The following is a 24,655-nucleotide window of genomic DNA, read 5'->3' on the forward strand; positions in this document are numbered from 1 at the left end:
CCTTGAAATGTGTGATTCCAAGATTCCAAAAAGCTAGTGATTGCAGCCTGCAGTCGTCCACCTGAATTGTAATGAAGTCCATATATTCTTGTACACTGCCATGCTGGAATGTGTTGCTTCTTATGGGAAGGGGTGTTAATATCATGGAATACTCTTAGCTTTGCAGTAGTTGTTGCTATATCTAGCATAATTTCACTGAAGAGCTACAAATGCTTCAGATGCTTATCCAAGGATCTTATAAAAAAGATATGGGTGACAAGCAGAAGTGTGTTGCATAGTTCTAACATATCTCTTTCTTATAATGTATGATCAGTGTTTGGACACATGAATTAATAAACATAGCTATGCACACACATTCATGCAAGTAAACTGTGTCACACAGTCGGTCATTTCTTGCAGTGTTTTCCTGTTGATGATTGTGGTGGAAGAGAAAGGGACAGCATTATTATGTCTCAAAGAAAAAACAGTATTTTAAACAACATTTTGGGTAGCAAATTTGTGTCCTAAATTTTCAAAACTTCATATTATGAATTCCCTCCTAATTTGTGTGTAGATATAGATAAGTATTATTACTGTGTAAATGTTCTTAGATTCCAAAATTTCCATTTGTGCTACATTTGGCAGCATCCATATACCTATCAAATGATGGTATGTGACACATGATTATATTTGTGTATGTGCTCTCACTTTTTTAAATAATGTACATAGTGTTTGTAAATAAAAATACAAATTACTAGTAAGCTCTGTCGCTATTCAGATCCAATTTAGTGCAGAAGCTACAGGATACTTATCTTTCCCCTGATCATCTTGTTGGATGTTAAATAAATAGTACATTGAAGTTGTTGAAAATTTGCAATAGTAAATGTGTCATTTCTTTCTCTCTGTCTCTTCTCTCCCTCTCCTTCCCTCTCCCTTTTTTTTTTTTCCACACAGGAAATTATGCTGGTAGGGGCACTGTTGGAATGGTGGCACGTTTTGTTCCTCCTCATCTCAATAACAAATCCTGCAGAGTAACATCTCTATGTTATAGTGAAGATGGACAAGAGATCCTTGTTAGTTACTCTTCAGATTACATATACTTGTTTGATCCCAAGGATGACACAGCACGAGAACTTAAGGTTCCTTCTGCTGAAGAGAGACGGGAAGAGGCAAGTGATTAGGATGACCTGTTTTCATGGGGTTTGGGTTTTTTTTTCTTCATGGCACACTTTGTATTTCCCTTTAAATTAATCTTATATTCATTTTGCTGTTCATAGATGGAGATGTGACAGGCAGATTGTTACAAAACTTGCATGTTTACAATATATTTATTTATCTATTTACGGTATTTTGTCACTCTGTTTTTCTTTCTTGTCTGGTTTCCTTCTCCTAAAGATAAATCCATCTGTGTGAACCTCAGGTTGTAAGACCAGCAAAGGTGGCAGGTCCCTCTGGGGTGTATTCTCTGTTATTTTCCATGACACCAGAAGCATGTTCCTTGAAATAAATACTCTTTGCTAAAAGTTGTCATATAATGACAGAGATGCGGGGTACAGAATGTTTAGATTGAGGAGGTAAGCCACTGAGCAGTATTAAAAAAGGCCTGTTACTAGCAATGACCATTCTGTATTTACTGGGCCACTAGGACAAATAATGTTGATCAGAAAGAGGTGTAGATTCATAGGACTGAGGAATAATGTCGATTTGAGTTACACCATTACCTCACTGGGGCAGGAGAAAGTAAAGAGGAACCCAGAAAATTGTGATGTACTCCCTTTTTTCTGTGTAATGTTAATCTGATGTGAAGTAATTTAGTGGAGAGTTGACTGCCTGGTTACTATAGAGAGAAGATTGTGACCGCCTGTTAATAACACATCCTGTACATTCTTTTATTTTGTAGGCACAGAATATATACTGTAATCTCTTCTTGCTGAATGATTTCCCTTAAATGCTGTTTTATTTTCACTCTGTCTTTAAGTTATATGGAGTAAGAAGGAATTCTTACAAGCTTTCTTCTTGAATGTGCTGGCTCCTGAAAGTTAACACTTCAATGTGCTTTCACCACAGGGGTTTTGCATTTAATTTAAAATTTTCAGCACAACTGTTCACCTGTTTTTCTCTCTCTCTTTTTTCTTTTTTAAGCCAGAAATATCCAGCCAATACACTTAATTTCAGGCTCTGAGCTGCCTTTCTGAATGTTCAAAGCACTAGCTGTTTCTCTTCAAATCGCGGAAAGTAATACTACTTATGTAGTACTTGTTTTATACTTCTTGCTACAAAAAACTCTGTTATAAAAAACCACCACAGGTTAAAAATAAGTTGAGGTGTATTTTCAAAATATGTCTTGTCGATGTCTAGTTGTTTTTTTTCCTTTTGTTTAATATCACATCCATATTGCATTAAACTGAAGCTTCATTTTTTGACATGAAGAGACTTTAATTATTATTGTTCACTATGGAAAGCCTCAACATAGTGAAGTTAATATTGCTTAAAATAAAAGCTGTGTTAGTTTTGAGAGTCATTAGGTTAGACTGTTGAATTTCTGTGTAGCTGAAACTCATGAATACTATTGATACAGTGTTGTGCTTATTCATGAATGTACAGCTGATGTTACATATTTTGTGATGGATACAAATTTATGTAACTTCAGAAAATGGAGATGCTGCACTTATTAGACTTTAAATTCGCTACTGTCCAACATAAATAACTTTGTAATACCTTTCTTGTTCTTATCCCTCCTCTTGCCACCCTTCACCTTTTTTCTTCTAGTTACGGCAACCTCCCGTTAAACGCTTGCGGCTAAGAGGGGATTGGTCAGACACTGGACCAAGAGCAAGGCCTGAGAGTGAACGAGAAAGAGATGGTAAAGTGTTTGGAGTTAGAGGGGAGGGTGTTACCTCTGCTTGTGTGTTTTGTTTTGGTTGGGTTTTTGTTGTTTTATTTTCTGTTTGGCTTGGGTTTTATTTTCAGTTCTTCTTAAATATTCCTGAAATGTGTAAGTGCTTCTGATTAAACTGTCCATATTTTAAGAATCTGACAGGTCTTAAGATTTATTTTATTTTAGTATTTACCACAGAACTGCTATTCTGCAGTGATTTTTTTTTTTTTTTAATATCAAAGTTGAAAATATTCTTACCAGAAAAATTATGCTGCTTCAGTTAGGCTGATGTAAATCAAGGGGAGCTTTATTTATTTATTTATTTATTGTCATTGGTCATGTAGTAACACAAATGCGTATTTCTCTTTTTGTAGTGAAGACTCAAGCAATCAAAGTTACAAATGAAATGCTCTGTAAAGTTACATTAGGAGTCTGAAATTCAAAGCAATAGGATTCTAATATTCACTTTTTAATAAAATACATGTAGTAACTAAATTTTTATGTTTATCTTTTCATGTTTGTAATATATTACTCAATTCCTTGAGGTTTCAGTAACTAGAACATTTCAAAAACTATGCTTTAGTGTGAGAAAATGAGATACCAAAGCAGGGCAGAGGATGCTTTGTCACTTACCTTCCTCTTCATCTGTGTTTCTGTTTAAATCTAACATTGTATTTGTTCTAGTCCCCTTTTCTGCCTACCATTTTCCTTTCTGTGTTGGTTTTCTCATCTTCCTGATTCACCGAACTAGAAGTGTCTAGGTGTATCAGACTAATGGTCCATGTAGAGCAGGATTCTGTATCTGACACAGTAGGAGATGCTGTCTGGGGAGAGAACATGAGACTATCATCTTATCTTAGTCTTTTGTCTTTGTTGCTCCCCCAGTATTCAAAATTACTGGATTAGAAACCTTAGAGGGTACATTCCTACCTGTTCCTTTAGAATGTGTGTATGGTTCTGTTGCCTGTGAGTTTCTGTAATCCTTTTTTGAAGCTGTTGGTAATATTTCCAATGGCAAAAAAATCAAGAAGTTCACCCACTGTATAAAGGAATACTTTCTTTGCTTTCTTTTAAACTGCTCTCTTAATTTCCTAATTTCTTCATGTGCCTTCATATCCTAATGTCACAGGATTTGATTAACAGTTTTACATTCTGCTTACTTGATACTTTCGTTCCAGACACCATATTTGTATATTTCCTCATATTAGGGACACTTCAGCTATCATTTTTGTTGCAGGTTTTTCCCATCAAAAGTAGTGGTGGCTTTGCCTTTGCACAAAGTTGCTTTTGTTAAATTTTTTTTTTTTTTTTTTTTAAATTCTTTGCTCAGGGTTTCCGGCAGCAGAGACTCAGATTCTTAGAAAAATACTCGGGTGATACAGGAATAGGAACAGCTTGAGCTGGGTGCCTCTGAGGAGGGAGCCAGAACAAAAAAATTCCAGGGGCTTTGTACCCTTACTTGCTATGCACCTGACCATAACAAACTGTTCCCATGCCTTGCACATGTCTTGGTCCAGTGGTGAATTTTGGTCTGGGATCTCCTCACCCATTGTTCAATTCTTTTGTGTTCTTGAGGCCAGCTGTAAATTACTTCTTATCTCTCCCAGTTTGTTTCTCCTTGCTAACAGATGCAACTGCTTTATCTTCCAGTTTACACTGGTCTTGAGGCCTTTGTTTACATAACTAAGCACAGGTTGTAAATTAAGTTCAGCTTTATCTAGTTGGGAGTTAGCTGCTTGCAGCATAAGGCTCCAGCCATTTCAGCTTCCCATGCCAAGTGACTGCTCAATGCTAAACAGAACTATCCAGTCAAAAAAAAACTCAGTTAAAGGAATTCAGCTAAATAAACTTTATCTAAATTCTTTCTCAGCTAAATATCTTCAGTGTCCTTCTAGCTATCATTTCCCCATTATATCAAATAAATATGCTGGGGGAAAAGGACTCCTCTAGTATAGGCATTGTCTAGATTTTTATTTTGTCAAAGCAAAGCTTCAGTATCTTTTACTGTGTGTTATTTGATACAACTCTGTAGTGACTGTGAGATAATAGTTTTATTGTATTGGTTAGGTATGTGGTGCTGACCAGTGACTTACTTTTCTGTTCATTGTCCTTTCTTCCCATCATTAGCTACCTTTTGTCTGTTTTCTTCAGCTGCTGCATTTCACTTTTGTGTGTGTGTTTTAAACTTCCGAGGTCAGAGCTGCTCTGTGTGGGGTACAGGAAGGGAAGGAAGGATCCCAGGGAAGAGTCAGAGACTTGCAGTGTGGAAATGAGAATAGACAAGGGCATTTGTGTCATATTCAAAGGCATTGTTTGGGGCAGGTGATGGTGGTGTGTTCCCCTTCCCTTTTCCATTCCCAGTAAATGTCTTTTAAACTCAAGCAAACAATCAAAAAGCAAGGTCCAGTGAAGATATATTAAAGCTATATCCTAGCAGTGAAGATTATATGCAGTCCTAAAAGATAATCAGTTGCTCTGGATATTTGTTTAGTCTTTCAGCTTTTATAACATCTGTGTGGGTAGCAGCACTGATCTTTGAGAGGCATGTTCTCATGGTACGTGTTCTTCCCAAATATGCTTCAGAATCTTTCAATGTTAGCTTTCGTATGCAGGTTTGGTTTTCTTTTGTTTGTTTTCTGCACATCTGTATTTTGATAAGTAATTGTACTTCACAGGGATTCTATTTCCTAAGGTCTTCAATTTCGAAACTTTTCCAAAAGCTTCTTAAACACCATGTACTTCCAAAGTGGTTAAGGGGGAGTGCAGCAGAAGCTCTTACTTCAGTAAGAATGGAGTGGTCCAGTCCAGAGGAATGGACTTCTACTGGAAAAGGCCAATGTGTTAAAAACAACCTCAAACCAAATAACCTCTGCCAAAGCACCACATTTCACAGAATACAAAAAGCACTGAAAGATTCAAATATTCTATTTCAGCCTTTTACAAATGGAATTTTTCCTATAGTCTCTCTTGGAACAAATTTTGTTTCATATGTAATAAAATAAAATGAGAATAAAATGTTTTATGTTGGAAGTATGTAAAAGATTTTGCTGCTTGAGTCTTTTGAAATCTTAAGATTAGATCCAAAAGGTGAAAATAAAAAACCCTAAAAGAACACTTCTATTGTATTAAATTGTGCTTATGAGGAAAATCTTAAGTCATGAGGAAGTCTTTTGGAAATATTAAAAACCTGCCAATTTTATGTTAGTCTTTTTGCTCTTTCATTGTCTAATGATTAAAGTGGTTATTTTGTAATTAGCTGGAAAAAGCATAAAAATTTAGGCTTTCTTATTTAACCAGCATTTAAAACTGAATGACATAAATTTCACAATGTCATGTGTACAAGAGCTCCAGATAACTGTATACCAGAAAGGGAGGAAGGACGGTTGATTTTTGTGTGGTGCTTTATTCAGCTGCCAATTCTTGCTGGACTGTTTTGATGAAAAAGGGATATCATTCAGGGTATTATAAGTTGCAGTGTAGGGTTTTTTTTTAGTGGAAGAAAAAGTAAGGGGGAAAATGAACATTTTTGTAGACTTGTAGATAAAACTTTTGTATTACTTGTTTTACAGGGGAGCAAAGTCCTAACGTCTCCCTAATGCAGAGGATGTCAGACATGCTGTCAAGATGGTTTGAAGAAGCTAGTGAAGTTGCACAAAGCAATAGAGGAAGAGGACGATCACGGTCCAGAGGTGATATCCTTCTTTTCAAGAATAATAATTTAAACAGAAAATATGCCTATACTGGATGTACAAGCCATGAATATCAGCCTCTCTGAGGTGTAAACTAAAACAAATGTAGTGTACTCTGAAGAACCGAGCACTTGTTTGCCATATGAATAGTAATGCAAAGGGATCTTTAGAGATGGAGTAAGTTTACCTTTGTGCTCTTTATTTTCTTGGTTTCTTTTAATTTTATTTTTAATCAAAGGTGGGACTAATCGGACAGATGCTCCTGCTACTAATAACGTGCCACCTACTACAGAATCAGAAACTGCAATGGAATTAGATGGTTCTGAACCACTTCCATCATCTTCCTCTTCTACAATGTCAGCCCAAGCTCCTTCAACATCATCTTCAACAGAAAGTCCCCCTTCAACTTCATTATTGTCCTCTCCTGATAATGAACAAAGGCCTTCTTTAGGGGCCTCAGCTCAACCTGTGCTCCATCAGTCTGGTGAGAAGAAATCTATCTTGTTATTGTTTATGGAAAATGCTTTCAGTGAGAAGCAATTTTATTTTAGGATATTTTAGGTAATTGATCTCAATTTGTTTTCTTCCTTCCACATACTTAATGAGTCCAGGTATTTTATAATTACCAAGTGACTGCAGCTCTGTGGTTTAAAGAAAGAGCACAACCTCCAACTGTATACATTTGTTTGAAGAGAGAATCCCAAAGGAGATAACCAATATTGTCTTTTGAAGTAGAAATAAATAAAAAAATATTGCATGATTTTTCTAAACTTACTGTTCTTGTCATGGAGTATAAGTAACATCATGGCTTCTTCATGGCTGTAGCAGCATCAGTGCAATGAATAGTAGAACCCATGCCTGTTGTAATCAGAGGGAAAAAGAAAAAGTAGAGAATGTCTCCTTCAGGAGGAATCTACATCTTCAGAGTCAGCAATGGTGTTTTTTGGCTTCTTAAAAGTGTCTGGATAGACAGGGATCACCTTGCATGATGTACCTTTATTGCTTAATAAATTGTTCATTTTTTTTGAGTTTGTGTATCTTGAAGAAACTCACCTCAGTTTAATACAGACTTACATTCTTATTGTGGGGAAAAAGAAGAAAGTAGATTTCACTGTTAATGTCAGAAACTTAATTGGGTAGTAAAAGACAACCTTATGCTTTGATTTGTCCTTTTCCATCTATTCAGTAAAAGATGCCATGCCCTTTAGAGTTAAATATTTGCACAAGAGTTTACTTTTACTATTTAAAAGTGACTTTCTAGGCCTCACAGTTGAGGTGGAAAGGCTCATGCAATCTAAAACGCCTACAGGTTTAGACCTGATTATTTTAAAATCCAGTGGTGTTTTCATACATTTGCCTTTTGTCTTGTAGCAATTCTGTTGGGGCGGGGGGAGGGTGAATAAAAAATAATCAAGGTCTTTGTCATCGGAAAAGTCCCTAAATTGGATGTTCTGGAGTAAAGGAGAGATGGAGATTTCCCAAGGAGATTTACTACATTCACTGTACTGTGGCTGCTGCAGCCAAAATCTTTGGGACAGGTGAGAAATAATTAGATATCTGGTATCTGAAAGATAGGGAAGATAAAAACATCAAATGAAATTCCTTAGATGTATCATTCTAACCCTTTCAAACCTTGCCTTAGTCTGATACTTGTTTAGAAGAAATATACAGTGAGCAGAAGCATTTTAAGAAATGTATGCTGACCAGAAAAAGTGTTTACTTCTTCGTCTCAGAGTCTCTCTGAATTTCCAAGTAAAAGTTTATTCTGCTAGCATGAAGTTGAAATTGTTGTTTCTTAATCCTCTTCTTCTTTAAATGCATTTCCTCTTTCCATGTGTTACTGTGGACTTAAGACTTTTCATATATTAAGTTTCAAAGGGGGAAGGGGGTAATGGTGGTTGTTTTGGTGACAGTAGATACTTTCTAATTTACTGTATAATGTTGGATAGGTTCTTTGAGTACACCTAAACAGGATGTCAGATTAGCCACTGATTCTTAAAAGAAAAAAAAAAGTCACTATAGCACACACTCCACACCCACAGGAATAAAGCAAAACTTTATCTGGTATTCTTTATTGCTGTATGCAGAATTTAGTGTTAGGATCAGGCATCATCTTTCAATTGTCTACAGGACTTGTGCAGGAGTCAACTTAATTTGAACTTACATGTTTGCACAGCTAGTAAACGCCTTATCCAACTTACACTGCTTTTAAAACAAATTACTATCAGGGAAGTCTTTGGATAACATGGGCAGGTTCAGGGAGAGAAGAAGTTCCTGGGCAGAGGGACAGGTTATGGCAGAGCAGTAGAAGTGGGTTTATGAATGGGTAGGTTTGAATGTAAATTTCCATTTTGGAATATTTGTATACTTATGTAACCCATGACAGTGCTCAGTTCTGAGATTTTATTTACTCACAGACTCTCACATAGTCTATAAATGTGAAAATACTGCTGGCTTCATCAAGGGCAGGGTTCTGTCTGTTTAGAGCTGAATAAAACCTTTTTGGAATGGCAGGATAGGGAAACTGATAATAGGAATGGTAGTTTAAATACAGTGGGGTTGAGTAGGAAGACTGCATAAAGCTATGTTGTAAAAGATGGATGACTGGGGAAGCATTTTGGGAAACAGAAGAAAGAAAGCAAGAGGTTTTCAGCCATCATTTTGCATGAAATGGTGGTAGATACAAATTTGAATATTGTAGCAAAGACTTAGAAAATTATGCTTTTGGATAATGACTTGTTTAGAATTGGAGCATGAATTCGTAGTGCGGAATGGAACAGACTTACAGACAGCTTTCCATAAATCATTTCTACAGATTTCTGTGCTGAACACAGGTGCTGGTGGTAATTCTGTTTTTGAAGTAGCAATATCTTTGCATATGTATTATCATTCATATATATTGTTGGCATGGTGTGCCAGAAAAATATGCCATGTGGTGAGCATGTGATCTTCTGCATCTGAATTGCTTCATCTCTTAATGTTTTGAAAAAGTACATGTTCAAAATAGTACAAAAATGATTCAGTGCTGTAGCTTGTTGGGATAAGTCTATCAGAATGTATATTCTAGAAGAATAATATTGAAAATATGAGTAATCTGCAAATAATCAACAAGATCAGTGCAAAATTGCAGTAGCCTGTTCTTGTCAGTATGTTTGAATAATCAATTTTTTTAATAATGAGACAACAGTTGCTTGACAGATTTTCATGCTTGTCACTAAGGAAAAAAATTAATTTTCTCACACAGCTTGGCCCACTCAGTGGAAACCATTAATTCGTATTTTACATCAATTTTAAGATCCTGTAGTTTCAAATCACAAATAAACATCAGATACAACAAACTGTAAAATATAATATTCCCCCCAGTAATATTCCAGATACACATTGGTAACATTGGGGGAAGGTGGGGGGGGTGTGGTGTGTGTGTGAACGAAGACAGGGCACATGACATGGACAGAGGGGCAATTGACTAATTAGGATGAAGCTTAATCTTTATATATGTTCTGATAAAGTAACTTTGCTTTTAAATTTTGAATGGGAAAGTGGCAATAGCTGTTTTTTTTTTTTTTCTCTATTTCTCCACTCCGTTTGCTGGCAAAAATAAACATTTGCTTAGAGATTCTGAACTATGTTAAAAGGTGTTGTTATTGAACATATTTGGGATAGTAGTTATCTCTTTGCATTTTGAATTGTAATTCATTTTACATCTTAAATTGTAACTGTCTCTGCACTGAGTGGAACTGAATCAGCAGTAAGTACCGAAAACTGTGATTTTAGACATTACTGAAATTTCCTTAAAAGCATTTTCTACACTGTTTGACTTTCTAAGTTCCCTAAATATTCATAGCACATGAAAATTATTCATAGCAAATCTCTTGATGCTATATTCCTTTTAGGAAGTTTATATTTTTCCTTCTTGCTAAACCTCATCAACCATAAACTGGCAGGGTGAATTTCCCAGATGTGGTATTAGATTGAGGACATTAGAGCTTGTGACTGTTTGATATTAACTGGTCTTTGCCATTGGCTTTTGAATTATTGGATTCTGTGTTTGGGTTTATTTCTCTTTATACAAGAAAATTGAAAATTTGTTTGCTTCACTGCAAGAATAAGGGTTATGGAATATTTGTAAAGGCTTTGCTTAAAGGTTATATGCCAGTGTAACGCTCTCTAGTATTCTAACATTTCATAGTGCTGGTATTTTTTTCTTTGCAGATTTCCTCAATACATACAGAATACTCCAGAGTGCCCTTGATAGAAATTCTTTGAGGATAGGCCTAGGCTGGCAGTTCAAAACAGAACTAGCTAGAGCATTTGATGTGAATATTTGAGTCCGAATTAGATTCTCTACACTACTATATTGTAGATGACAGTAGTTCAGTAGTGTTTCAGGTCAATGTTGTACTCCAGCCATTGCTAATACAGACACAGTCTGTGTTGTTTAAAGAGAAGCACTTGCTATACAACATTTGTGTAAGTGGCAGAAATCTTCAAAGAATAAAAGATTAAAAAATTAAAAGATTAAAAAGAAAGAATAAAAAATTGCTTGGACATCTACTTTCATAGCAGTTGGCAAAAAAAAATATTAACCAATCAGTATTTTGGACTGGTACATGCCCAAAAGGGATAACTGACAAATCAATAAAGATAAAATGGTGAAAACAGTCTCTAAAGATGGAACTGAAATAATAGTCTGTTAAGAGAATGAAACTAAATTGTTTGTGATCCAATATATTACTTTCTCCATAGAACTGCTTAGCAGTGTTTCCAGACTTTGAATTCTTACCCACTGGGAATGTCTAAAATAAAAAATGTGCTCATAGTAAAATGTATTTTTGGGTTAGGTGCTGTTCTGCCACCAATTTCTATAATCCCAGTTTAATTTTTTTCAGAGCGTATTGTTGTGTTTTTTTGCTTTTTTATTTTTATTAATCAAAATCGCATTGGTGCACATGCACACACACACACACACACAGAGAAAGCTGTTGCATTCATTTAAAAAACTTATCTGTAGACCAGAGTTGCATAATTTTATGCCACAGTTATTCTCATTTACTATGTGTGTAGGAACATGAAAATGAGTGCTTCTGTTGTTTGCTTTATTTTGAATCAGTTGGGATCTATCTATTTTTGTTAAGTAATTCTGTTAAATGGTTTAAGTGTTGGAAATGGGGAGGGAGATGTATAACATGAATCCTGAACTTTTGAATCCTGTGACTTATGCATTTAGGAACAGGAAAACAATTTCAGTATTTTGTTTTATAATTTCTGGGTATTTCTGTTGCTTCTCTCTTTGGTCAGTCCCCCCACCCTTCCTCCCTCTTCTGTATATTGTATGTTCAATGCTTCTTTCTTTTACATGCCTTTTTTTTTTTTTTTTTTTCTTTTTTCTTCCTCTCCCCCCTTCCTGTTTGTCAGAGTTAATGGGACCTGAGTTAGCTATAATCCGTAGGGGTCTGCAGCGACTGAGGCTTAAGAAGGCAGAACAACAGAGACAGCGAGAGCTAGCTGAGGGTTCAGCTCCACAGTCGTCCTCTTCTGAACAGGGCTCCTCACAGGACCCTCAGACACCAGGTTGTCATTTGTCAAGGTTTCTTAAGCAGCTAACATAGTTATAGTTTGTGCTGCTGTTTGCTGAGATGCTTCCCTTCCAGAACAAGACAGTTAATGCATTTGCTGCTTTTCTTACCTTGCATGTGGTGGTGTTTATCATCACATGGTTAGGGAAAGAGTCATATTGACAGTTTTCATCTTTCTAACATGTTTGGATTATATAGCTAAATGATACTATACAGAGAAAGTTTCCTGAGTGCATGGCATCAGGTATAAGCAATGTTTGTTAGAGCAGTTGAGCAAGAAATTGCTGTTTCCTGAATAAAGTTCTTACACACTTGAAATTACGTTTTGGTGTTAACTGTATCTGATAGCAACATTTAAGATTTGGCTTTGGTTTAGCAGATGTTCTAAATCAGGATAACAATTCAATAAAACAGAATTTTGGCACTCTTAAATGGCTTTACAGTAAGTATAGTGAACATACTCATAGCAAGCCAAAGTCTCCAGATGTGCTCTTCTCTTTTGAAAAGAGTAACTTTTCACCATCCCCTTCTCTTATTGAGATTAAAAATTACTACAAGAAAGTCTTGGAGATGTTTGTAACAAAAAAAGACATATTTGTGAAAGGGTAGAAGCATGCATATGAATAAAGAGGTTAAACCTTGAAGTGAACTTTGTCATGGTACCATGTAAAGATGAGTGAGCTGCATGCTTTGTGAAATATCAGCATATTTTGTGTTGAGAAATAATGTCTAGCAGTGTTTCTTCTATACATAAATTCTGTGACAGTTGAAGTGTGGCTAAATTGCTTACAAGGATTGTGTCATACATTCACAGCTTAACTTGCTATGGTTCAATCTATTCATTTATCTGGAGCCTTATAGACAGTTTGAGGAAGAGTGGCTAGTGCTCTAGTTACAATATGTAGTTACCAACATGAATAACTTCCTACACAAGCAAATTCTACAGTGAGTTTTCAGAATGTTTGGAAACCAGTAAATCCTTGCAGGGCTTTGTGCTTATCCTAGGAATGGCAGCCATATTACCTGTAGGAGGAGAACAAGCAAAACAACTTTTTATGATTTCTGCACTCTGTACATGGAAATATTATTTGTATTCACTCATTTCTTTATATGCAAATTATTTGGTTTGTTCCTTTTCCGAGCTCCCAAGGCTCATTTTTCTAATATATGTATCTGCAATCTGTTCCTTTGCAACCAGAGCTGTGAAATTTTGATCTCCTGCTTCTCCATAGAGGCAACTGTTTTCCAGCCCTGTGCTAAGCTGGTGTTTCAGAAATGTGGTAGAAGGAAGAATTTGGGGTTATTTATTTATTTATTTATTTGTTTATTTATTTATAATAAATTCCCATACAGAGACAATATCTCTTTCTCTTCCCCCCCCCCGCCCCGCCCCCACAGGGTTTGTCTTTGCTCTGTCTTGAGGCAGATGTTTAGTTTTCAAGTACATACTAGTTGAGAATTTTCAAACAAAAATTGTACCCCAAAATGTGTCTGCCACTGTGTGAAATGGCATCAGTGCCTCTGGACCAGGGCTGCAAGTTCTCAATCCCTCCTTTGGTAAAACTTGTATAATTTATAGTTGCAATTTGGGGGGGGATTCAGTGTGAGACTAAGGCCATTTATTCTAACCTGTATTTCATTCTTAATCCTTATCTTTGCAATCACAGAAGCTCAATTATAGCTTTGGACACAGGCTAGAGAAAAAAAATACTTAAGCCATGTAAGAAATTACCAGTAGAGAATGTCAAGAGCTGAAAGATTTTACAGGTTTAATAGAAAATTAGGCTGTATGGTAGTTATTCTGTCTCCTAGTCTAAGGACTTTTAATAGTTACATGAGGATTTGTAAGCTGTTTCTGTAATAGTTAACCATCACTATTTAGAAAAATATGGTCAAAAGTTTGTTCTTGAATATAAAAGTGCATTAACTGAGAATGACTCACAGTGGGCTGATGTGACTGTGAAAAAGATATTTCGTACTCATGTGACAACAGAGTTTTAGTGGATACCTCTTAAGTATTGCGTAAATTTGGTTGAATTTTAGAAGCAGTATATGCTGTATGTATCAGGTCTCATAGTCTTCAAGCCTTTGCTTAGATATTGAACAGATTCAGCTTTTTGTGTCTTAGACAATTTAATTGGAGAACTATGGTAAGATTTTGTTTGGCTTATTTTTATTATTGTATACTTTCTCCAACAAAGCCTAGTTTTGACTTATATTTTTGTGACATTTCATAACATTCAGATCACAGGCAGTATAAAGCAACAAGTGTTATATGCAAACTACAATGAAGGTGAAACTTTTCAACCTATTGTTATTGCTGCTCTGCCCAGTGCTGATATGCTGTATATGCATCACAATTACCTACATCACTCTTCTTTTTGAGAACTTCAAGTGAATTGAGTGCAATTTGAGAAGTTATAGAAACAACCATGAACCACCTGATCTCGAAGTGGAAAACAAAACTAAATCAATATTATAAATCAGTGCACATCAAGTGTTTCTGTAGCGGCCAGTGTGCATAATCTCGCCCACAAAAACATAAAGTAATGTGAACCTTTATTCTTTGAGGAAAAATTAATTTGATTTAGATTGCTTTTATAGTGGAATAAAGATACATACATGTGCATGCTAGTATATTGCAGAACCTGTGATGCACGTTGGCCTAACTATACAGTTGGTGTCTTTCAGTGGAACAAATTGGACCTTAATTTCTGTCTTAAAGCTTTCTGCAAAGAACAAGGGAATTCTTGCATTTATTACTAGATTCTTTGCCTTCTTTGGAAACACCCAGATGTAGAAATGTGTCTATTTGAAGTCCAGAATACCTAACTGAGAGCTCATTCACTCTGCAAAGCAGTTATTCCTAGTTATTAAAACAAGTGTTTCATTTCTTAGATTAAGGTCCACTGTATGTACCATGTTTAGGACTTTAAAACCAGGTCTCACTGCTTCAGACCTGACTGTCATGCCGGTGCTGGTGTTACAGTGATGTAAGGAGGAAGGTGGATTTTTAACCAAAACAGTAGAGGTGGCATGCTAGCATTTTGATGAAGTCAGGTGCTTATTGCCCACACTAGGAAGATCCCTCAGCATGTAACTGTTGTTAAAATTATCTTCTATTTTCTGTTTGAGGTTCCCCAAATTTATGAATCTCCAGTCCCCTCTTTAAGTGGTGTTCCAGTTTAGAACGTACTGGTGACATTACAACCAGTGGTGAGCTGCATTGGGATGTAGACCCAGCCTGTGAAGGCTCAGGTAAGAGTTTGGATTTTTGTTTGTTTTTTTAACTATATGGCACAGTTTTGGTAATACTTTTTTCAAAAGCTTTATCAGAAATGATGAAAGTACCTTTTCAGAATTTTTACAAAACAAAGCCATATATTAAAAAAAGAGGCATTTACCTGAACTTCTCTAGGCTGGTTTCCTGCTCATGTTTATTTCCCTGCCTGAGGTGTGGGGTTCTAAACTGCAGTGCCACTTCAAGGGGTGCTGGTGATCTGTGACTTCAGGTCACTTGAAAAAGGAAAAAAATTGAGTTTACAGTTTCTACAAACTGAGCTGTTTTCTTAACCATGTTAATTGGAATATGTTGTTTAAAATTTCTCATATTACAAGTGAAATGCATTCACAAATGTGTAAGAAGACATCAAAATAATAGTGAAGTGTGGGAAGTTTAAGATTACATTGACAAGGACTGATACCTAGAAAAATTTTCATTTTTGCTTACTGTAATGGTATGATAAACATGGTAAAACACACTTACATTTTACTTACTGTTGTATAATGTAAAGTCTTAATAAAATTTAGAAGTGCTGATAAGGGTAGTAAATGTAATTTCTTAAATTTTTAATTGAAGTATGTTAGTTCAGTTGTATTTCTTCTGTTCATCTTGGTCTGAATTAAAGAGCTGATACAGTTAGCTTTTCCAGCCAAGTAAAATGTTTAGTGGCATGATACACCTTTTAAAAAAAGGACATATAGGTTTATAAAAAGAATTGAATTGCAAGAAGAGAGTGCGACTGAGAATCGCTGTCTTCTGCAATGTTTCTGAGCTTGCTGTCCAAGACCTCCCCTCCCTTTAGAACTTTCGATACAAGTTAATCCCAATCACAGGCTTCATAACTGTGAGTCAGTGAACAAAGCCAGCCAGCCTTTGAGAGAGGCATACCAGTTCCTGTGCTGAGTCAGCTGGAATACAAGTTGATAATGACATGGTGCATTTTTACACTAGCGTTTTGCTCCAGTTTACTTGCTAAAAAGTGGATTACTACTCCACTGAAAAAAACTCCAGTGTAAATACTTCATTTCTAAATTAGAAATTATATGTAAACCACTCTTCAGTTTTGGAAAGTGAAATATATTGTTACAAGTCACAGGATCACAGAATCATTAGGGTTGGAAGGGACTTCTGGAGATCATCTAAATCAGCTTTGTCAATTTAGTAGTTTTTATGGCTATACTACAAAATAGGTCCTGCTGGTGATCCTGGCCCAAACCTGGAAGTGAGCTTCCTGTAGGAGAGAGTGTGTTATTATTTAGTTACTTTCATTGTGTAGGATTTAAATTAATGTTCAAATTCCTTCAGCATGCTGTGATGGTGGCAAGTATGACTCAGTTTATAATACAAAATATTGAATCCTTTTAGCTTAGCTTGTATTTGTTTATAACAGAAGATTAACAAATGGAAACAAGATATGTAGCCTAGCCAGTATCTTTGAAATACTGCATTAATTTATGTACATCAGCTTATTTTGAGATCTTACTTCTGTATTATCTTGTCTTCAGAGGTGACAAGGAAAATAGACGCACAGAAGATGTTGAACATTGAGCCTATCATTTGTCTGTACAATGAATGCAGTGCTGGTGATAGTTATTAGCTGGTAATGGCCAGTACAAAAAAAATGCACTGACTGCTGGGGGTTTGGTTTGGTTTTGTTGTTGTTTGGGTTTTTTGTTTTTTGTTTTTTCCCCCAGTGATTATGATTTTCATAAGACTGGTTTAGTACTGTGATAAACTCATGAAAACATCTTCTCAGATGCTACAGAGGTATATCATCTAGGAATGTAGAGTTATCAATCGGTCTGTATGCTGTTATATCTGTAAACAGTCTCATCTCTTTCATTTTATGCTTATAGGTTTACATATTGAGTAATTCATGTTGAAGTATAAATATTCTGAATTTTACGTTTAGCACATGGTTTGAAATACTAGTGTCATTTGGTAGTTAGAGCAAAGGCTGTAGGAGTCATGGCTCTTCAGTGTTTTTCCTGACATGTTAGAAATTTGAAGGATGTAGTAAAATCTTTGGTAATGGACAGGCATTTTTATTACTGACATTTCAGCAAGCTTCAGGCTTTGCAATAACTACCTAAAGTAATACATAATTATTTGACACAAGTGGCTTTGCTTCTGTCATGCCTAGAAAGTGCAATATGGCTGGCTGCTCATAAAACAAACCCAACGCTTCCTTATATTGCTGCTTTTTATTTATTTTAAACTAACATATGATCATGACATTGCTCTGCAGTTCTCTGCTGCTTATGTTTTAAGTTGAAATCTCATTTTTGTTTCAGATTCTCCTTCTTCTGTGGTTAACAAACAGCTTGGATCCATGTCACTTGATGAGCAACAGGGTGCGTGTGACAGGAAATGCGCTATACCCAGCCATAGTTGATTGCAATGCTTCCTTTTAAAATTGCCTTTCATGATGATAAACAGTGTAAAAATGCTGTTCATCTACATAAAATAGAATTCCATAAGCAGATCTGCTGGAAACTCGTAAATTATTTAATTCCCAATATGAGTAACAGAGTAAGGTTAATTGTTTTCAAAAGCCATCTTATTAATAATAATGCGTTCAGTGGAGGTACCATGTGTGTCTTGTGTACTCTACCAACATTTAGAATATTTTTTTAAAATTCAAAGTAAAATGTATTCTTTAAACAGTCTTTTTTTCTGAATGGCTGTTCTTGGATCAAAGTGCAAATATCAAGACTGAAGTCACCTTAAATCATATAATGCCAAATTAATTTATCTTATGCAAGACATACGTGCAGCTTTGTTATACCTGTATACAGTTTGAGTAACTTAAGAGTGCCTATTGGTCTTAGGTGCATCTTACCTCTGTAACCCGTTGTCTGACATCCCTTATGCTAAATAAGTATTAGTGCTTCTCTGTAGATAACCCTATAGGCTGGTAGTAGAAAGAATGCTTGTGAGGTTTCTCTCTGCCCATTATTCATCAGTCTTCAAATTGTAAACAGTGAAGTGCGCCATAGGTGACCCTATACCAGCTGAACCAATGTCATCTGTAGTGAGCATTTATGCTTGAATAATTAATGAGTGATAGATGGTAATTTAAAAATAGATTTCCATACATTCTGCATTACACTTACTTCCATATCAGTCTTTGTAGAGATTTAGTAGATCAAGTCCCACAAAGGAGCTGGCTTTTTCATCTTGTTTCACATTCTAATCTAGAATGCTGCTTTGAAATCCCATTCCTGAAAAACTGTTTAGCAACTGTTGAGATTGATTAAAGATGCCAGAACATTGGGAAAAAAATCAAGTTGTGTTTTATATTGACAAAATATATTAATTTAGTGGGATTATATTTTGTGATGAAATACCCTTAAATATCAGTGTGTAAATTTGCCAATTATACATGGTTCGGTAGTCTACATCACTCTAATAGCTAGGCATAGCTGGAAAATTTGATTATAATTAGTAGCCAAGTTATACTTTTTGTTATTAACTCAGAATAAAGCATTATTTGATGACAGTAGAATAAACAAAAATTTGTACAGGAAGTATGTATGTTTACTGAAGTTCTTACCACTGAAAAAAAAAAAAAAAGGAAAACTGATAAACTGTTCCATGAAGTTATGAATTAAATAATAACCAGAAGAGTAATTTGCTGTTGGATTTAATCAAGTTGGATTTTTGAAGTTAAACTGCATTAATTTCAATGCATATTTGAATAGAAATTTCAATAAAAGTATAAGTAGCTAATGAAGGAAATAATACTAGTTCTAGTTAATGAAGGAAGTTGTATCAGTTGTTTTTATATGTAAGTGCTTCTTATTTCTAATTCCTGTCTTTCCTTAATTTGGTACTGAATCAGCTGTCTTCTGTTGGACCAGTCTCTTTAATTGGCATCTGCATTTTAAGATTGTTTATGGGTTTAAAGATTTTTTTGATACTTACCCCATGGATATAAATTTATAATACCATTATTGTGACAGTCCAGCAGAAGCTGTAAGTCCTTCCCATCCTGACAAAATTATTTCAAGTGGATTACTGTGCTCTACACGTTATTTTTATTGTGCTTTAAAAACAGGGGGTTGGCTTTTGGATTTGTTGCAGTGTGAAGGCAATGTTATGACTGTAAGGTTATGCCTGAATTTTAATTAAAGAGGAAACCTAAAGCCAGAGAGCTACCTCAGTAACTTTGAAGTTCAAATGTATGTGTACATTGCACACCAGTGTAATTCTTCTTCCTACATACACAGAAGCCATACTGATTACTGATATTTCTAGGTATCTGCAAGTTAGTACGGGGGTTTGGTAATCCGTTATGGCAATGTCCATACCAAACCGTTCAGTGCCATATTATAGATACTTGATCTGGCTCAGAACAAGCTGGTTTGTCAGCTGTGGCAGAGTTAGTTCCTCATGAACAGTACTGTAAGTCCTGGGAACTGTATTGGCATGTTGTGTCCCAGCTAATTAGCTCTGCATCCTAGTCAGATAAACTGGTTGAGTGTTGGTCTGCATATAGAGCTTTCCAGATCTATAGTGAGCTCTGCAGGTGCAAGCTGAAGAATTTCAGACCTGTGGTTTGTGCAATGCACAGCGTGGACTGTACTGCTGCCTTCTTCAGTGAAGTGCAGTACGGCATCTGATTATTGTAGGAGTCATCTAGGCAAAGCAAGTGTATGCCTTGGGCTGTAGATTAGGTTGGTCCATCCAATTATTTGATTTTTGGTCTTCCCTTAGTCACTGTGCCTTATACTGACTCATATCTGTGTAACATTGTTCAGTCATTATTCCTTGCTAGACAGAAGGATCTCCACCCTCTCCTTCAAATTCAGCTGCTTCTGATGAATTTTCATGTGCTAAGCCTTCCCAGAGAATTCCTAATTTCTGAAATACATTGCTTATTTTCTCCTCTTTGGATCAATTTTTCTTCCCTCAAAAGTAACTGTCTTGTTTTCACAGAGAACATAACCTTATCTTCAGAATGTACAAAGTTGATTTTCTTATGAGATCATGATTAGTGCTGGATAGGAATTATTTGGGAAGTTTTCATGAAAAGTTGTCCATCCCGTTCTTGTGGGTTTGCAAATACACAAGTGCATAGGGCAGCATTTGAGACATAGGAAATGAGCTTGAAGTTCATTACAATGTTAGGTTTACAGATTGCGTTACCTAGTTAAACGGGTTTTACACACTTACCACTTTGTAGTTAAGAGACCCAATCTTTGTGAAGTTACACTTACATAAATTCATTTTCTAAGGGGAAAATATGTGTATGAGAGGTATTCCTTTCAGTGTGTATGAGTGGGGTTTGCTGGTTGTGGGTTTTTTTTTGTTTCATGTTTGTTTTTAATGAGTTTATGAATGAAATTTTGTCTTCAGTTTTAAGGGTGGTAGATTAAAAATACTTTCCTTCTGTAGGCACCTAGAGAACAGACTGTTCTTGGGAGTGTCTGTTCTAGAACAGGGTTGCTTATGAAATACAAGTTGTTGATAATATCTTTACTTAGATTTTACAGCCAAACACATTAAAGTTTCAAGGTATTTTTGAAGAATTTCGAATAGAGTTCAGTAAGGCATTGACAGGCTACCACCTTGTCTTGGAACAATTCTTACATTACTAGAGTTTGCAATCAGATTAATGGTTTTGGCAATAGCTCTCCCTACATCACAGAAGCTGTACAACTTTTCCTTTTCTACCCTTCAATCAATGTGAAGTAGATCTGGCCTGATGGGATGAAACTAGTAGTGAAAGAGGACAGTGTTTCATTATGATCTAGTCAGTCTTTGGCAATAACTCTGATCTTGAAAACAGAGTTCAGGACTTCTGGATTTTATGTAATTTCTCTAAAAGATTGTTCAGTTATGTACTTAGGCAAAGCTTACTAGATTTCTTCACAGAGGATTCCATTAAGCTTTCATTAGCAGTATTAATATAAAATGCTGAGCTACACAACTAATTCTGGTGTGGTTTATTATCAGATTCTTGTCTCATCTGTCTTCTTAAAAGTTTTTTGTTCTTATTAGTATTTGATTTTGTTCTCTAAAAGCTAGTTAAAAGAAGAAGCTGACCCAATCCAAATTGTAGCTCATGTTATTGTAGATTTAAGAAAAAGTTATTACACAATATAGTTTAACAGTTATTTCCAGAAATGTGTAAAAATAATTTCTCAGTCCGTGTCCTTTTTGCTTAAATTTGCTTACACCAGTTCTCCTGACTTTTTGAGTATGAATAAGTACGAGCACTCCTTCTACAGTAAGTGTAGAGGACAGTCATGTTAAGATTTTAAGACAGGAAAGCACTGTTACGATAATATGATCTGAGCTTTATAACACAAGCCTAATAGTTAGCTTCATAGTGATGTTTAGGTACTTTGGTCAGTAATATTAACTAGTTTTGTGCTGGAGCAAATGTTGCATAGCAGTATCAAGTTACAGTGTAGTCATTGTTTGGTGGCTGTCTTGGACAATTCAGAAAGTTGCTTTTCTTTACCTATCGGGTTCCCCAATTCAAAGATATGTTTTCTCCGTGTGTATTGAAAGAAAGGAAAAGTCAGCTATGTTATTTTTTATTCTTTCAGTGTCCAGCTCCTGATAACTTGTGCAGTATGTTGGAGTGATCAATATTTGCTTAGGAAGGGATGCTCAAAGTTTGAACAGAAGTTTATACTAAAAGATGTTAGTGGATAGATTGCCAAAAAATAGAGAAAGCATCTGTTTAGTTAAGAAACAGCATGTCTTTTTTTCCAAAAATATCTGTATGTGCCACTAAAATATTTCCTGACATTTGTCTCTTTTCTTACTCAGTGTATTTCAGGAGATAGAAAACTTGCTTTTGATCAGGTGTTTTTTTGCTCTACTCTTAAAACAAGTAGAACTGGAACCTTTACTTTAGAGAGTCTATGATCTTGTTGTTGCATAGAATGAGGCCCATGCCCTGTGTATGATTAGGATCACAGTTGTAATTGGTTAATCCTCATCCATATAAAATTATTTTATTTTTTCGTATGGGTTTTTGTGTTTTGGTTTTGTTTTGATTTGATTTGATTCCTCTTCAGAATATGTAGAAATAAATATTTAAATTTCTTTGGTGCAGCCAATCACTGCTGTGATCATTGGAGCAGGCTTCTGCTTGTCAGCAATTTAAAAATATGAGCATTGATTGTTCAGTTAAATTAGAATCATAGAATTATAGAATAGTTAGGGTTGGAAAGGACCTCAAGATCATCTAGTTCCAACCCCCCTGCCATGGGCAGGGGCACCTCACACTAAACCATCCCACCCAAGGCTTCATCCAACCTGGCCTTGAACACTGCCAGGGATGGAGCACTCACAGCCTCCCTGGGCAACTGATTCTAGTGCCTCACCAACCTAACAGGAAAGAATTTCCTCCTTATGTCCAATCTAAACTTCCCCTGTTTAAGTTTGAACCCGTTACCCCTTGTCCTGTCACTACAGTCCCTGACGAAGAGTCCTTCCCTGACATCCCTATAGGCCCCCTTAAGGTACTGGAAGGCTGCTATGTGGTCCCCACGCAGCCTTCTCTTCTCCAGGCTGAACAGCCCCAACTTCCTCAGCCTGTCTTCATACAGGAGGTGCTCCAGTCCCCTGATCATCCTTGTGGCCCTCTTCTGGACTTGTTCCAACAGTTCCATGTCATTTTATGTTGAGGACACCAGAACTGCACACAATACTCCAGGTGAGGTCTCACAAGAGCAGAGTAGAGGGGCAGGATCACCTCTTTCGACCTGCTGGTCACAGTCCTTTTGATGCAGCCCAGGATACGGTTGGCTTTCTGGGCCGCAAATGCACACTGCTGGCTCATGTTCATTTTCTTATCGACCAGCACCCCCAAGTCTTTCTCTGCAGGGCCGCTCTGAATCTCTTCTTTGCCCAATCTGTAGCTGTGCCTGGGATTGCTCCGACCCAGGTGTAGGACCTTGCACTTGTCATGGTTGAACTTCATAAGGTTGGCCTCAGCCCACCTTACAAGCGTGTCAAGGTCCCTCTGAATGGCATCCCTTCCCTCCAGCGTATCGACCGGACCACACAGCTTGGTGTCATTGGCAAACTTGCTGAGGGCGCACTCAATCCCACTGTCTGTTTCATAAATCCTGTAATTTAGTTGTATTTTTAAAAATAAATATTCTGTGGCAGTATCATAGCTATTACTGTTTTAATAATAGCCTTTTTAGTGGGGGAATTAGTAGGCTTGTGCTTAAATCAAAAGTTAGATTTTAATTGATGTTTACCAAAGATGATCTAAAGCTTTTTCTGTATTCTAAGTGTCAATGTGCTATCAGTACTGCAGGTGTATTTGTAGTCAAATTTCTTTACTCGATATATGACAGAAAATACGGTATGCTTTTGCCCAAACAGTCCTGAGATAAAAGGTTCAGCATTCATGACAAGTGAGACTACATAGTCTACTTAGTGGTCATTTGAGTGATGCCTAATACTAAGAAAACTCTCCCAACTGAGTTCTGAGAGAATGGCACTTCTATAGTGAAGCTTCACCAGGTAGTACTTTCCATTAACTATGTAGTATTGCCCAAGGCTATCTTCACTATTAATGGCAACTGTGCCATGCATATAGATAGGCTGTGATGATTAATTTTGTTCAGGGGTGGCGCATGGATAGATATCATTGAACAGTTCTGTTCTGAAGTAGACCACTGAACATCCTTAAAACTATGCAGCAGATGCTTGGCAGACTTGCAGTGGTTTTCTCTTTTATTCACTTCTATTGCTTTTGGATGTTGTGGATAGTTCACTTTGCAAATACTCCCTTTCTACTTAGAGTTGTTATAATACAAAAGGTTTTTTAAACCCAAAGCTCTCAGAACATGAATTTACAGTGGTTTTATGACAAATAGCTGTCAATTTCAAGCAGGTCTAAAGATACTCGTAGTTGACTAGTTTGTAAGAAGAAAAAAAGAAGTAAAAGGGGGTAGTGATTTTTCTAGACTGATCGTGTCTAGATCTCATAATCTTACATATGTATTTCATGAGAAAAAAAGACTGAACACAACTTCAAAAAACACTTGTATTCTTAATATACTTGATAGAAAAGGGATCTGCTGATAAAGGATAATACTGTGTGTAAAAATATCTATCTGCAATTTTATTTACCTGCATGTTGAAGGACAGCATCTTCTTTATTTGCTCTTATAAATACAAATAATTTTAGACCATTTTTAAAGCATTGCAAATTTAATGTTTTTACTCTGAAACTTTTTAACTTTTTGCTTGGGCTGTAAGAGCTCTTAAA

General features: G+C 36.1%; 1 protein-coding gene across 5 annotated transcripts in view; it reads left to right on the forward strand.

The window, feature by feature from the left end:
* The window catches only part of DCAF6 (DDB1 and CUL4 associated factor 6), an 82,322-nt gene that overhangs the window by 30,630 nt on the left and 27,037 nt on the right, over nucleotides 1–24,655 (forward strand). For 3 of the 5 annotated variants that reach the window (XM_065676465.1, XM_065676467.1, XM_065676468.1), the window contains 5 exons: nucleotides 934–1,148; nucleotides 2,749–2,842; nucleotides 6,427–6,546; nucleotides 6,785–7,030; nucleotides 17,700–17,759. In XM_065676465.1, coding sequence (XP_065532537.1) covers nucleotides 934–1,148; nucleotides 2,749–2,842; nucleotides 6,427–6,546; nucleotides 6,785–7,030; nucleotides 17,700–17,759 — 735 coding nt within the window. Of the gene's footprint in view, nucleotides 1–933; nucleotides 1,149–2,748; nucleotides 2,843–6,426; nucleotides 6,547–6,784; nucleotides 7,031–11,961; nucleotides 12,118–17,699; nucleotides 17,760–24,655 lie in introns of all 5 variants that reach the window. The other 2 variants (XM_065676470.1, XM_065676466.1) reach the window with 2 other exon arrangements.

This window comes from Lathamus discolor, chromosome 4, assembly GCF_037157495.1.
Source record: "Lathamus discolor isolate bLatDis1 chromosome 4, bLatDis1.hap1, whole genome shotgun sequence".
Taxonomy (NCBI): Eukaryota; Metazoa; Chordata; class Aves; order Psittaciformes; family Psittacidae; genus Lathamus; species Lathamus discolor.